Source organism: Oreochromis niloticus, linkage group LG1 (genome assembly GCF_001858045.2).
Source record: "Oreochromis niloticus isolate F11D_XX linkage group LG1, O_niloticus_UMD_NMBU, whole genome shotgun sequence".
Lineage (NCBI taxonomy): Eukaryota > Metazoa > Chordata > Actinopteri > Cichliformes > Cichlidae > Oreochromis > Oreochromis niloticus.
In genome coordinates, this window is record NC_031965.2 from 25239287 (window position 1) to 25256040 (window position 16754).

Here is a 16754-nt window from a genome sequence, read left to right on the forward strand (position 1 = left end):
CTTGTTTTCCCTTTAGGATTTTTCAGGAACGGCAGACATAGCCTGCCTGGAAACGACCTGCAGATTATCTTTTCCAAGTGTGTGTTTGAGTGATAAAGCTTCTTGGATTAGAACAGTTTAGGCCAGTTTAGCACATGCACATACACCGCAGAGTGAAACTCTGCAGATAGTAGCCTAGTCCAACACTATCTATTTTTTTTTTTTTTAATCTATTTTTGGGAAAACCACACAATCTCCCAGACAGAAGCACCTGGAACTCCCCAAGCAGAGGAAGTTGAGGATCCCAAATGATTTTTTATGCCCCTGTGAGGACCCTCACTTCATATAGACACTGAAGGTTTTTAAGCTTAATAAAAGTAGTCCTACAACATACAGTACCCAGTTTGCTTCAGTTTAAAACGGGAAAAACCCATACCCTTTTCATTAGTGTCATGTCTACATTTAAACTTGCAATTTCCTATAAAGGAATTTTTGATTTAGCCTTCTACATATTGGATCTATATTTGAATAAAATGGTCTGGTGGTTTACACATTTGCCTAACAAGTAAAATATCTCCTGGTTGCTTCCTAGGTGGAAACACAAACTCCAGCTTCAAACTCTGCCAGATCAAATATGCAGAGCTTCCTGTTGTAATGACGCTTTGTGATTAAGATAAGATTTTTTTGAGTGGCTGGAAGCCCGCCTTTATCATTGCTGTCATTTGATCTGGGGCTGTGAAAGTAATTAAATTTGATTTTTAATTATGAATTTGGCAACCAACAAATAAAACCAGGAAACCTTTGAGAAAAAACTTCAGTCTGACAATGCTGCTCTCATTTTGATGATGGAATGATTTCTACAGATAATAAATAAGTCTCAGAGCAGACTGTGCACCTGCTTTTAGTCATATAATTTTAGAAGTATATCATTATATATGATCCCAGTTTAGTTGACATGTTAGAATAGTTTTGTTCTTACATTTCTCCACCTTATCTTCTACTTTAATAACCAGATATATGGAAAAAAAAAAAACATATGTACTTCCTGAGTTATGAAAAAAATGTAAGTAAAGACAGAAGCGTTAAAGAATATCCTTTAAAAAATGCGTCAAAATCTTGGCTCCTTCAGCAAATCATAAAACAACTCTAAATGGAGCTTACGACGTGTGCAGGTACTGCTGAGGAGATCATGTCCAAAACCATCATGAAGCGTTCCTGACAGAAAATACTTATTTGATGAGCTTCACTTCCAAGCTTGGTTTGGGTTCAGTTGATGACAAATGTTGGAGCTGCTGAAATTGTGAGTCTGATGTGAGTGCCATTTTCAAACAATGGCTAATTATTAGATCAAAAACGCATTGCGATATGCCGATTCTAATATATAGTTACAACATAAGCGTCACATGAATTTAAACAGTCAGTTTACAGTTTTCAAAGGACGTCATGTTGGTTGTTGTGCTGTAAGTAAACTTTGACCTTTTAGCCATCTGTTTAATTCAGTCTTACTAATGACTTCTTTGACATAGTGTTAGTTTCAAGCCAAGCAGAATTTCAATAAATGTTAACACTAAAGTGGATATACTATGTTTTCCTTTATTTTTGTCATATATAGAAATATTGTGACAGTGGTGGATGGAGGTCATTGTTTGCTTCAGTAATCCCTGTGAGCAAAAAGCTCAGGCTGAAGTCTAAACGCTCTGTTTCAGACAGGGTCTTTTTTTCTACTCTTGGATTTCAGAGAGAATGGATATCCCTAATATGGTCGTCTCAGGCACACGGCTCTGACTGCGGGTACAGAAACCCCACTGACCCATTCTTCAAACCTTTTTCTTACGAGGGCCAGCCAATCAGAAGAAAGTTGTCTTTTGGCTTTAGTAGACTCCAGGAATAAAATACAGTGCTGGAAATCAACATTATAAATCCACTGACCAAGTTTTCTAAACACCTGAAAGGTATTACCACGAGCACAGTTCAGTACGGCCAGGCCGGTTGGAAATAATGGGTATCATGACAGCAATTAACAACTTTCTCTGTTAAGCTGGGCTTTCTACTTCAGGTCTCTGCACATTTGCATTAAAAGGGACATTTTGTGGGTCATGTTACTCTTTTTTTTTTTTTCCATGCAAAATTATCCCTTTGATGTTATCTGATGATGATAAGTCCGATAAGTAAGTGATTAAAAGATTACAAAGAACAAAAATATAGCATTAAAATGCAAAACTTTTGCAAATAAGATGAGATTAATGCAGCAGAAAAATCATTAATCTGTGCATAGCGTGTTAAACATTTTAATTCAAGTTAATTATTTTATCACTGAGTGCAAGCTCAGTCTTGCTGTTTATTTCTAGAGCTCTGAAACTTTCAACTGGATGCATTTAAACTGTTACTGCCCCATAGGATAATAAAGTAAACATGGAAATCTCTTTAGTTTATAAGCAGATTAAACTGAAATTCATTTCCTTGTTTGAACAGGTATTCTTCGTGCGCTCTGTGTTCCTCTAGCAGATGAATAGAAATTAATACATGCACGTTCGCGTGACAATGTGTTGCTTCATTCATTGTTTTTTAGCAAAGTACGACTTAACAAGTTGCACATTTAAAACATGTTTCCCCACCAGAGAATGTAGTTCCTGTGGCACATAGACAGACACAGAAAACTGTAAGCTTGACATCTGTTTTTTCCACAGGTTCTTTTCTGTAGACAAAAGTAGTGGATCAGTACTGGAACACAGAGTTCATGCACACAGAGTTGTCCGACCAGTAAAAACTGGGCCAATTAGAGTATATTGGCCATTTAATCCTGAAACAATAGCCTTACTTGCGACTATTTATTTTTTTTAAAGGCAGTAACGTGAAGTGATATAATTTGATTCTTGAACGTGATGTTTATTTCAACAAATACCTCCAAATGGGAGATATGACTGCAACAGTTTATACTGCTGGCTTACAAGCTTGTCTTTTTTTGTCTTCCTTTCTGGGAAATACTGTATAACCAACCATGCAGCTGCTCCCTCTCATAGATGATGTGACAGACTGTATATTTTTGAAGACAGATGGCTAATTGACACAACACTTGGTGCACTTAGAAAATTCATTTATTTGTCTCTTCTGTAAGAACCTTTTGAGAAGTTAATTTGCGATGAGAGGAAGTGCAAAAAGGAGTAGAACGGGAGGCAAAGGCATAAGACTCAGTAATGGGTTTATTATGGAGAATGAATGCTGCCTTGATAGGGAAGGTGAAACAGATAAACATGTTATATTTACTTTGATTCTGCTGCTCGTTGACTCAGTCACATTAAGAAGATATTTTTTGCCACATGGTGCCTCTGAATAAAGAGTTCTGGCACATCCTCCTGGAAACCTAGACACAAAGATTGAACGCCAACAGCGATTCTCATAAAATGTTTCATGCAACAGGTGCTCAAACCTATTTTCAGTTCACTGCATGATGCTACAGTAATCATTTCACACTATAATATAATATAATGAGTAATGAAAACAACAAGTAATGATGCACCAGTTGGTTTTGGAGAAACCGAGGACTCTGCAGTCAGAGTACTCTTGTGGTGATTTACTAGAATCCAGAGCTTCACTTTCTAAAATGTCAGTTGGTAATTTAAACCACCTGTAAAAGAAACTTGAGTGGGTTACTTTCAGTTCTCTTTGTGCTTCTTCATTTAGTTTTGTTTTTCTTTTGCTCTTAATGACCTGTTTTTCACCCCCATTCAGAATTTTTGCAGAACAGGATGTGCGTGTGCTGGCTGTCAACTGCTTAGAGTGTAAATGTCCAAACAACGCGGTGTATATTTTGGAGGAACAATGTACAGAAGATGATGAGTAATTTCCTGTTTACTGTGGGAATGATTTAACCCACATTAGGACAACAGCTTAATCTCCTCTGGCTGTGTTTTCTGTATTCAAATGGAGAACGGTTGACAAAGAGTAAACGTAAAATTAAAGCAAAGCTCGAGGGTGACGAGAATGCCTCGGGTCATGTTTAACAATGTTTGAACGCCGCTTTGATTTAAATTCTTATTCCGAAATTAGCATGAAGTGAAATAATGCAAACAACAGATTAGGAGGACAGAACAGATCAGAGGAGCACGACTGGAGCGGTACAGAGAGGATTTGTCAGAGGTTTTGATTGCCGTCTGTAATTTGTCACAAATTGTTTGTTCCTGTCATCTGAATCTTAGAGAAATGTAAAAGCAGCTGGAGTTCTTCCAGTAACCTTCCCAGCATGTTCCCAAGTATGCTGCTTTCTTTCAGTTTGCTGCGTGAGGTTATTTGCTGCTTTTAACCTTTACTTACCCAGTGAAGGTTGACTTAGCTCACGTAACACACAGGAAAACGCTGGGATGTCATGTTCTTGAATTTTTGTTGCGTTTAATTTGGGACCATTAAAACATTCATCAAAGATTGAGATCTTGGTCCAATTGTCACAAGAAATCGTCCTACAGTGTCGGAGAGAATTTTGGTCTTTACCCAAATCGTCCGCATGATCAAGGTCAAATTTTCACTCTTGACACACTGATTTAATATTTAATCCAAAGCAAAAAGCAAAGTCTAATATTTTCAGTGTTAATACATTTTGCATACAATCATGATCTCATTAGTAATGAGGATTACTTATCTTCCACATTAGTAAGTCATGACTTGGGTCTTCCTAACACCAATATCCTGAAATTAGGAACATGATCAATGCTATGAAATGCTGATATACTCCCATATTTTCATTCTTTTGATTTCTATAACTGACCATGTGGTTGTAAAACTCCTGAACACAATTGCTTTTATTTGGAGGTGAATATTGACAAACTTCACAGTAGTGGTTGTTCTGGTATATTCACCTCAATGATGCAATGCTCAGAGAAATTTGCAAAAAACTCAATATCTACATCACAGACTCCACAGGCCTCGGCATGCTGCATTTTAAAATTCATGACAATGCAAAAAAGACTCAACATGTATGACTTGTTTGGAAGAGTTACCAGGACAAAGCCTCTTTTCTCTAAAGAGAACACGGCAGCACAGTTGGGTTTGGATCTGAACAAACTACAAGATTTCTGGACAAGGTCGATTGGACAGTCGAGGCCAAAGTGGAGTTGTTTAGCCACATTTGGTGATTGCCAAACATCTCACAGGAACCGTCCACTAGTGGCAGAGGGCTGAAGCTTGATTTTTACTCCTTTATATGCCAGAATACTCTATCTAAATGTGAGGCCATCTTCCCAACAGCTTAAGTTTGGCTGAAATTGGCTCGTGCAACAGGACAATGATCTCAAGCACAGAAAAAAATCTTTAACAGAAGATGTTGCCGCAGCCCATCCCAGTCCAGACCTGAACCTGAATACATAACTGGATGCCCACAGTCCTCAGTGAACTGAAGCAATGTTGTAAAGAAGAGTGAGACAGAATTCGTCTGCAATGATGTAGCAGACAGGAAAATTGTTTGCAGAAAGCATCACAGACCCTTTCACTATTGGTTTAGCAATGACTTGAGGTCAATATAAACACAAAGATCTGCATGCATATTTATTAGCCTTTATTATAATTTGAGGGTTTTTTAATGCATATGATCATTAAGCAAAGGATTAGACAAATATTCTAACATTATGTGATAAGGTACACCAGTGTAAAGTCATGGAAACGTGGTATTTATATACGGTACAATTGCCTACTGCATGTTAAAGTCCATAGTGACAAGGAATAAATGTGGAAGATGGAAATCAATGTAATAACTTGTGAAAAGAGATTTTTCATCCATTGTATGACCTTTTTAGAGGAAAGCTCATCAAAGTTTTTAGAACTGGCTGTCTGGCCACAAATAATAAATATGCTAGAAATTTGAGACAGGTTATTAAATTGTTATGTTATTTGTTACATATTTACATCTGGGGAGCAAAATCCACATTTACTGAGCTGCTGGACTGGCTAAAAATGGCCTATGATGTCATTCTGAATGTAGCTAACAAGATTTCCTTTTCTCTCAGATCTAACAGGTGCTCTGATTTTCACTGTTCATAGGCAAAATATGAGAGCAAGTACAGTTTACAGATATTTGTTAGTTCCATGTTGGTTTCTGATGAACTGTTTAACTCGGCTTTAGCTTTAAAATGTCTCCAAAAGCTAATTTAAATTAGAACACGATAGCAGTGACAATCCTGAAGTTACATTTCTTTTCCTTTTCTGTCTGCAGCTTGTAGCCTGGTTTCAAAGCTGCACTGCATGCCTTTATAGCAGTGAGCTGTGTCCAGTAATAGCACCACGAAGTTGTTTTAGCAGAGCGTAATAGGTTATAAACTACTACTTGATCTTGGCCTAATGCCCTGAAACTGTTGCCGAGCCATCTGCAGCTAAGTGCATGATGATAAACAGTGTGTGGCCTGTTTTATTTTATTTTCCCGAGTACGTTTGTTAGAAATCTGTTTGCATGAATCAGAATGATCCTCAAACAAGACACACACTTTGTGGAGATTATCACTCTTGACTGTTGACATATTCTATCTTTGGCAGAAATTTCAAATTGCTGTTTAAAAAGCTCTAAGTGATCTCTCCCCTTGGCTGAATGGAAGCGAGTTCGTGGCGTACAGGCCAGCGGCCAATAAGAGACCATAACAGACAGAATAACAGACACCAAGCAGGGACATGTAAGGGAAAGGCATCATGGTGGATTATAAACAGTGTCGGACCTTCTGAAATCTGCATATGCCACCCCCCCCCCCCCCCCCCCTCCCCTTCTCTTTCGCTCTGATGCACTGTGCATCTCACAGGATGGGGTTAAACGGCAATTAGCAATATGTCATACAATGGTGTTTGCAGAAGCAATATGTCGTTATTATTGGATCGTTTAGTCTGCCTTTCTGCTCATGCCACGCATTTCCCTCTGCCTCTCGCTCACTCTCTCTGAAACATTGCTACCATGACATTTCTGTCCACAATAAGCCAACAAGGCAGAATTAAAGCGATGTGTTTTCCATTTCCTCCTCTGATCTATTCAGTACCAGGGATAGCGCCAGGTGGCCTAACACAAATATCCTAAATTTGTCTGTTTACAGCATACCTCACAAGCAGAAAAATAAACCAAGTCTTCTATGTTTTCTCAGTGGCAGCCTTCCTGATAACAAGCTGGAAATATTATAGAAAAACAACAATTTCATTACAGTCATTGCATTGAAAATGAAATGGGGAAAAGTAATTTTTTTTCAGGGTACAGAAGAGAAAATACTTGTTTTTTTTGGTAATGGATATGTGGGTGAATATTGCAAGAAGTCGTGCTCATTTTAACCCTTCCAGCATGCAAAAACAGACCAAATAACTGAAATCATAAATATAAATGGATTGTTGCTATTTGGCCAGTTTCCACCTCAGCTGCCTGATCCTATTTCAGGACGTGCCATGTGCTATTTGGCAGTCAGTGAGTTTGTATAAATGGCTCTTTTAATTTTAATTTAGCCTGGAAGCCATCGTTGAAACACACCTGGTCATTTAAATTTGTTTCAGCAAATGCATAGTTGTTAACGTTTAGCTGCTGTTATTGAGAAACACTGGGCTCAGACTGAAATTTAATATTTATATTTGTGCTATGAAAAAGCATTTAACTCATAACTGATTTGTTTTTTTTCTTGTTTTGTTTTGTTTATTTGCATATTTTTCACACTTAAATGTTTCGGATCATCAAACAAAGATGACGTGAATAAATACAAAATGCAGTTTTGAAAAGGGGGAAAACAGTTATCCAAACCTACATGGGCCTATGTGAAAAGTAACTGCTTCTTAAATCTAATTCTGGTTGTGCTACCATTTGTAGCAACTGCTAATGAGTCTTTCACTTCCATGTGCAGGAATTTAGGCCCACTCTTCTTTGCATGCTTGTTTTAATTCAGCCACACTGAAAGATTTAAGAACGAACAACCTGTTAAAAGTCATGCCAAAGTATCTCGCTTGGATTTAGAGGTTTCATGACACTACCGCCATCCTGCATAACTCTTGGTATGATGTTTGTTTTCATAAAAAGCTTCATCAGTTTTATACCAGATGTAACGGGACTCAAACCTTTCAAAAATGTAAACTTTTGTCTCGTCAGTCCATTTAATATTTTACCAAAATCTGTTTCTCAGCTGTTGTTGAGTTTCTTTAGATCACAGCATGATGTGTTGCTTATTGAGATCCCTGCTTTCACTGTCACTTTGTTGAAAGTGCTGCAGCTGCTATACCATCTTTAAGATAACTGCAGATGAGTTAGTGAAATCGTTCTTCAGCATCGGTTTTAGTAAAAGGAAATTATTTCTTCTTTAGCACATAAACACAGTGTGGTGATAAATAGAAGGATGGAAGGAAGGATGCACAAACCTGAAAGAGTTGGCCTGATATGTACACAATGAAATAGCCGGCAGTGGACAGATGCAAGGATATTGATGGTCACACTGTCGTGCGACAGAGAGGATGTATGTTGCATCACAAGACACGATCAGATGGCTGATCAGTTTGTTTCACTAACTTATTTACACAAGGCATGAAATGATCACTAATATATATCTTTTTAATGTTGCCCTAATACTCCTTAAGAAAATGTGACCATTTTACAAACAATGATGATGAGGAAGTGGGTAAATACTTCACAGCACTTTATTAGCTAGATTGATATGCATAGAATAAGCCAAATATTTGAGGTTATATGGTGCAGTCTGCTCAGAGTGTGTCTGTGATAAACAACTAAACATTTTTAAGTGAGCCAGAAGAGTATAACACACACACACGCTTGCTTTGACACAGTAGAACGGCCTGTCGTTTCTAAAGATAGGATTCAAAACAGCGTCACGTGAGGTGGTGATAAGTTTCCTCACGGTTTCATTTTAGATGCAGGAACCTGAGGATGTCAGCACTGGAAACACAGCTGTAAGGGAACAACAAAAAAACAGTTTTATATGGAGACCGACCGCTCATTCAGACATCTACACACTTGACCCGGCTCCTCTCTGTGCAGGGGTTGTAAGTGTGTTGTGTTTAAAAAAAAAAAAAAAAAAAAAAACACAACCCCCCCCCAAGTAATTTGGGCCAGCTGACCCTTTATGCTCTCCCCTCTCTCACTTTGCTCCTCCTAGACTTTGACAGGTTTGTTTGCTGATTGCTTAAATAGTTTCTGCCAATGTTAATTTGACTGAATTGACCTTTTGATTAGGGTTCTCATTAACAATTCTAATGTCTACATAAGAGCCTTCTTGTGATATATTATTCAGTTAGCGTGCAGCAGTATGTGGCTGTTCAATAGTCCTCCTTTCACAACACAACAGAAAGAATAATGGAGCTGTTGGTCTTTATATGTTTAAAAATGTACCTAAGTTGAGGTATAATTATGTGAATCCACTCTAAATGGAGGTTTTTGAGCTAAATCGGCCTTGCAAGTTTCAGTTGAATTGAATTGAAATTTATAGCATTGAGCACAAAGGGGGAAAAAAAACATTTCTGTCGAGAAATGTAATTTGCTATTTGTGAAAGTTTGCTTTGTCCATGTGATGCTGTTCTGTTTCACAGGAACATCCTGCTGAGTTTCCAATTATCAGTCCATAATGCCGGTGCCCTGTTTCGTTTCTACCCATCTTTTGTCTTTAATGGGAAAACTCTAGCCTTCTCCATCCTGAACTTGATGACTTTGTATGGATGATTGGTTACTTGAGAACTTAAAACTGAAGATTGAAGAGAACTGAAAGAGAAGCAATGACAAAGACAGAAAAGTGTGTATTTACGGCTGTGTATAAACAATCTAGGCAATTTGCTTCACAGCACTGATGGTTCTTAAATGTTCTTTTGAATTGATTGTTGAATTATGTTGGAGTAATGGGGTGAAGGGAAACTCAAACAAAGACACTGTGTGTGCGTGCATGTGTCAGACTATACAAAACTTCAGAGAACCTAATTAAGGAACTCTATTATTTACAATAACAACACTGAATTATCTGTTACCATAGTCCACTACAGTCTGGCGAAAATACAGATTATAATTGCTTTATTTATTTATCATTTATTCGTCAGGAGAAATTTCATACCCTTGTAGCTCTACAAGGATATGCCTATAATTATGTCAGTGTTTGCCAGGATTTCTTTTGTTGTTGTTGTTTGATAAAGAAACTATGAAAACGCTTTATACAATTGGTTTTAGAAATGGACAAAAACACAGTTTTGCCTCTGTATACCACCACAGTGGAATTTAAATGAAACATTCACGATGTGATTGAGGTGCAGACTTGCAGCTTTATAGGCATACAGATTTTTATGCTAATCCATCTTGTTTTTGAGGTTTCTGTCTAAATCAGACTCACATGGACCATCATCCATAGACTGTACATAGAGATTGTGAGATTGGCACTGGTGTAAAAAGTGAATTCAGTATGAAAGTACCTTTGAACTGAGTTTTATAATTATGATTTGCTTTAGGGTGAGGCTACCACGTGGTTTACAAACTGCTATAATATGAGTGTGCAGTGTCTCTTGGTTTCTTAGTCCGATTCACCTCCTGATCATCACATACAGTGTGAGGGCTACACTAACCAACAAGTGATGTCACAGCAGTTACATTTATCTGTCTGTGCTTTTACCTTTAGCATGACTAAACCATAAGTTGCTGCGCATCCATGATGGCGATCTAGGATGTGGTGTTTAAAAAATGTTCGACCAAAAGGGGCCCAAAGTGTGCCGAGAAAATATCTCCCACGCCATTACACCACCAGCATCCTGATTCAATGGATGGCAATGATTCATGCTTTGATGTTTACGATATTTTCTGTTTTTCCAATCTTCTGTTGTCCACTTTTGTTGAGTGGGTGTGAATTGTTATTAGCTGACTGTAGTGGTTCCCACTGTGGCCTTCTGTTGCCGTAACCCATCTTTGTGGTTGTTTGAGTTCTTGTTACCTTCCTGTCAACTCAAAGCTAATTGGCCGTTCTCCTCTGACCTCCAGCATCAACAAAGCATTATCACCCAGAGAACTGCTTCTTACTGGGCAGCTTCTGTTTTTCTCACCCTTCTCTGTGACCCTATAGATGGCTATGTGGGAATATCTCAGTAGATCAGAAGTTTCTGACAAATATTTCAGAAAGTTTCTAATTTTTTAAAATTAGGGTTGGAGTTAAAAAAAAGTGTTTCTGACTGTTCTTGAATCTACACATTTTCCATGCATAGGTGAGGCATTAAGGAATTTGTCACGCTGACATTTTTCGGATGAAACCTTTTTTAATTGACAGACAAAGACGACGCAAGTAAAGATTTTAAATGATAAATTCATTTATTAAGGGAAAAACTATCTATTCCTGTGTGGAAATATTAATTGCCTTATTGTTAAATCAAGCATTGACTGTGATAACCACAATTTTTTTGCGGAAGCGAAGTTCAATTTCACTAGCTATAGTCAGGCCTGATTACTGCCAGACCTGCTGAATCAAGAAATCACTTAAATAGAACCTGTCTGACAAAGTGATGTTGCTGTATTTTCCTTCTAATATGTATGACCTTAAACTTAAGTATTGTACGCGTCTCTTTCTCTGTTGTCTTTGAGACCTGGTGGTCTAAGCACTTTCCGTTTTTTTTCCACCTCAATGTTCCCTGCTAAGTGGCAGCTGACGAACATGTAATTGTGGAAATTAAGCTTTGGCCCACTGAATGTTTTATTCTCTTAGTTATATTTAAATCTGCAGAAACTGAACGAACCTAGAAACCTGCTGGTTTCCCATCATGTTCAAGCTGATGACTAATCTGTCCTAACTGCTTCTCATGTGTGTTTCCAGCTAATAGGTGGATGTATCCTGGGTATTGGCATCTATGCAGAAGTAGAGCGACAGCAGTACAAGACACTGGAGGGTGTGTTTCTGGCTCCATCTATAATCCTGATCCTACTGGGAATCATCCTATTTGTTGTTTCATTCATTGGAGTCTTGGGTTCCCTGAGGGATAATATAACTCTATTGAACGTGGTGAGTGGTGAAGTATCCTAAGAATTCATAAAAAATTTTTAAATTTGTAAATTGTCTTTGCTTCATTGTTTTTTGTAAAGACGCAATGTTCTGTGGTGGGGCTGGTGACCAGTCCAGGGTGTACGTTCCAGACCTCCCCATTCTTCCACAATGTGCTTTCTTCCCCCCTTGCCTGGTAGCATTAGCTTTGGAAACAAGTATTTACTTGTGTTTGTAAAAAATGAAAAATTTAAACTAAACCAGTCTGTCTTACTTTCTGGGATTTAAAAACGAACAAACAAACAAAAAATGCTGTTACTGGTTGAAACCGGTCGAGAGTTACATGATGCTGCACCAAAAATCTAGTTGGAATTGCTTCGTTTGCTAGCAGATCGTTTGCTTATGAGATGCCAACTTGTCTGCAAACACTTTCCAACTGCTTGTTAAGCAGTACTGAAACTGTGAAAAGTGTGACACAAACCAGAAATAGAGATTGTTACGTTTTGAAACATGTTTGTTTGTTTCACTGGTAACAGCACAACTTTTACTTCAGCTGTAGCAACGTGCTAGCGACCAAAGCAATCAATAGGAGGTATTTGGTGCAGCATCACATTTGCAACTGATTTCATCGCCAGCAACCAGTCAGACAATGTATATTTTCCCTAGCAACTGGAGGATGCTCACACCTGTCTCTAAGCTGGAGTGAGTAATGGCTTATTACACAAAGGGGAAAGAGTTATTTGACATAATGTACTAAATGTTTGCTTCTGTTATGTACTAAAACTATAGGAAGAAATGCAATTAACTGACTGGTGAAAAATCAAGACACATTGTATTAACAATTACTTAATAAGCAACTAAACACCTGGAGTCACTGCCAGATGCATAAAGAGACAAACTTGTGAAGATGACATCTATATTCAGGATTTTATGAAAGCACAGAGCAAGAACAGAGTTTTCTGGTCACTGGTTGCTTTAGAGATTAACTAGGATAGGAAGGAAAGGTCTTTCTGTAAGGACACAATACACACAAACTGTTAAAAGATGCAAAGTATAAAGTGTATAATATGTCATTTCTCTTCTCTTGTCTGGTGCACCACAGTTCATGTACACCCTGGCAGTGTGTCTGCTCCTGGAGCTGGTCGGAGCAATCTTGGGGCTGGTGTTTCGCAAACAGGTGAGTTGCCTAAAGTGTTAATCAGTTCCCTACCATTTTGAAATGCTCAGACTTCAGCAGGTGGGCAGTGAAGGCATGTGTTTTATTTCATGTAGCAGGGAGCAAGATAACAACCAAAGCAGTCTGACACTGACAGTCTGCTTACCACGAGGAAGAGATGCACGCTAGCCAAGAAAAATAAAGCCAAATTATGTAGTTTAATTTGATTTCTGAAGTCTTATTCTCTTTAACATGAGATAAAGCTGTTAAAAGCTGTTTTCCTGTGACCAACAGTTACACAATACAATAGATTAAACTTGCATAGGATCAGAATTCAATGTTTAAAAGAATATGTAGGATTATCAGTTGTCTATTTGATATTTATGTCATCCTTCACAATGTCTCTGTATTTTGCACTTTTAATATTTCCCTCTTAAGTTCTCCTGTTGGTCTCTACCTTATGATCTCTGGCGTCTTCCAGCATAGGTCATCATGTCTATCAATACTTTTCTAAGCCAGAAAGGAGCAACTTTACATGACTTAGAAACTCCAAATAGTTAAAATGTAAAGAATGGAAAGTTGAAAGTGGAAATTACTGCAGTGTTGAATGTCAAACTGTCTGCAATAAGGCACTGCGGGTGGGTGATTCAAAATGCAAGGTCTTGTCTAATGTAGAGGCCCCCGACCCCGAAGCATAGAACACCTTTTAATGAATCCTGATTAGACAAGAAAACTCGATTGTCTTCATTTGCTGTGCTGTTGGATTTTCCAGAGGTTGTTCCTGCTGCTGCGTCGTACCAAGAGATTTTAATGGTGCACCATTTAAAGGCATTTGTTAATAAAAGCAACAGAAATTGAGGCTTGTTCATCGGGATTGTGATTTTTATTTTGTAATCCTTTTTTACGGGGAAGGCTCCGTTTTAAATGAAGTATAAAGGGGACCAAAAAGCTGTTATGAGACACTGTGGGAGGCTCATTTGATTCATCAACAAATTCTTAAATTAAAAAAAACAAAACAAATTATGACTGCATGTTGTAAAATTTATTTTATGTGAAACAAATATTATCAAACCTCCACCTCTTAATGATTTAACTCGATGTAAATGAGGCATCAGGGTTCTGTACTCCAACAACACTGTTTATTATGCTTTTATTAAAATAATGAAAATTGGTCCACTTCACATGGATTAAATTTGATGTTATGTAAACAATAATTTTCTGTATATTTAAAATACACTTTGTGGCCCAAACTAAAGAAAGTTTGTTCAAGCAGAATTACAAAAAAAACAACATCTGGATGTAAATATGTCATTGTTGTTTGTTTGGTTGGTTGTTTGTTTTTTATTGTAATCCAAGCCTTTCTAGATGAGAGGTCTAAAATAATCTTATAAAGTTAAAGCTGCATTTTTTTAAATCATAATTACTAAAGAAGGGCCAACAAGAGAAGGTAGATAAGCCAGTAAAACTAGGGTCTGTAGGGTCTGAAGTCCTGTTTATAAACTTAAACTGTCATCAAAATCACCAGAACAGAAATAAAGCAGGAAAAATAGACCCTCTGGACCCATCAAAAAAAACCAAAAACACAAAAACCCCGCACACACATACACAAAACACAAAATAATTCAAAACTGTTCAGCCAAAAATTACCGCTGCACTGGCTGGACGGTGTGTAGAGGAAGAGAAAGCACTCCAAGGGTCCTGCCCCCTCTTTATTGCTTTTCAGTTAATCACACCAGACCAGCTACACCTGAGAGGAGAGCACAACGCACCGTGAGTCACAGATCATTTACACACCATAACCGGCATGAAGGGGGAGATAACATTGACATGACTTATCTCCTTCTCATTTGCATGTTACAGCGCCGTGTTCGTTAGGCATAAAATTCCTCATATAATTTTGTTAAATGAAAACCTTTTGATAATTAATTTTGACGGGGAAAAAAAACAAGATGGCGTTAATGGTTATTCAAATTACAGAATCAGTTTGTTAGGTGCTTAGCCTCTAGACCTGCCCTGAGAAATGAGGTTTGCACAGAACACAACTGGCGAAGGATGATGACTAATATGATCTAAACAAGATTCATGTTAATCAAGCAAACGTCACCAGTTCTCTGATAACATCCTGACGTCATTGGGTTTTCTTTATAAATAGCTCACTCTCATAAATATCTTGATGTGGATTTGTTGGGAAGAGCTTAAGAATCCTTCTGTCCTCTGCGGAGGACAACTCCACACCACATAATTTTGTCCACAGCCCCGCCTAGTTTTAATAAAGTCTGCCAAGTGGTTTTTGCCTAATCTTTCAGACAGATGGGTAAACAAGTGACAATGAAAACTTTCATTTCCCTGAGGCTCAACCCATTTTGACGATAAAGGCTTGTGTTTTATTTAAATCTGTTTTAATTTTTATGTCAGATTAGCTTTTCTTTTTACAGTTATTTAAACTATTATAGCTTTTTGTGTTTAATATTGAAAGAGACCAGGCTTTTCAGATGTATTATGTTTGTTTTTCTGTTGAGCCCCTTAACATAGATATAAGATTGATATGATTTCAGTTTCTTTGCTTTATGTCTTATGTTTCTGTGAAGTATTTGACTTTAGCTCCAGTTAACAACTAAAAGGATTGTGGCCATGTGCGATGAACACATTCGAAATCAAGATGCTGATAAAATGTCAATAAGAGAGATTCGGTCTGTCATCAATCTGCAGTTAGCAATTGCATGCAGTCTGTTGGTGGCATCAATCATGATGCCACCAACAGACTCCATGGAATGGCGCGGCTACGTATGCAGCCTGTCCGCAGCTTGGACACAATCATTTCGCTACATGTTGTACTGTGTATGTGACAAGTAAAATTTGAATTTGTTGCTGATTTATCAAATTCAATCACAAATCTGTTGCTGTCTACAGACACAGAAATTCACATCTACCACTTGCATCCAGCAAGAGCCTCTTAGACGTGAAACTGAAGTTCCTCCACCTCCGAGATGACATTCTTTGTTAATGAAGCTTTCCACTTCTGGCTCACAAACATAAGATCTGGGACTTGACTCTTTGTTTCACCCTCCTCTGCTCAAAGTTGTACAACCGAAGGTCACCTACTCTGGCCAGAACACAAAAAAGCACCACTTGTGTTGAAAAAATGAATTAATCATTAATCTTTTTTAATTTGAAGTATATTTATTTAATTCCCTCACTATGCTCTATGTGCTGCTCTTTGAAACGTTTGAACATCAGAGGTTACTGATTGCATTTCAGGTCTGACACTCTCATGTAGGAAACATGGAAATCGTTTTAATTGGTTGCCAAATTAAAGTGAAATTAATTTCACTGATTAACTGACTGATTCTTAGTGATACACTGGTCACATTTTTAATCTGTTCAGTGTAAAAACCGACCACAACAGATTTCCATTTCTTGCATCACCATCTCAATGCATATGGACTTTCATGACAAGGCGTACTTTTACAATGTGGCTCAACGGGTTGCACGTATAAAATGTTGAGAGCACAATAGAGATTGCAATCTTTAAAAGAATCCCTGAAAATGGGCCAAGTGATGGAGTATGTAGACTTTAAAAAAGACGGGATTTTTGGCATCCCGTTTTAATTAACATCCTATTTGAGGAGATGATGCCCTTTGAGCTCTAGTTCTACAAATGTGCACATCAGACT

General features: G+C 37.8%; 1 protein-coding gene across 1 annotated transcript in view; it reads left to right on the forward strand.

Annotated features, from left to right (window-relative positions):
• The window catches only part of tspan15 (tetraspanin 15), a 42554-nt gene that overhangs the window by 1238 nt on the left and 24562 nt on the right, over nt 1-16754 (forward strand). The window contains exons 2-3 of the mRNA XM_005458925.4: nt 11760-11945; nt 13027-13101. Of these exons, the coding sequence (XP_005458982.1) occupies nt 11760-11945; nt 13027-13101 (261 nt within the window). The remainder of the gene's footprint in view (nt 1-11759; nt 11946-13026; nt 13102-16754) is intronic.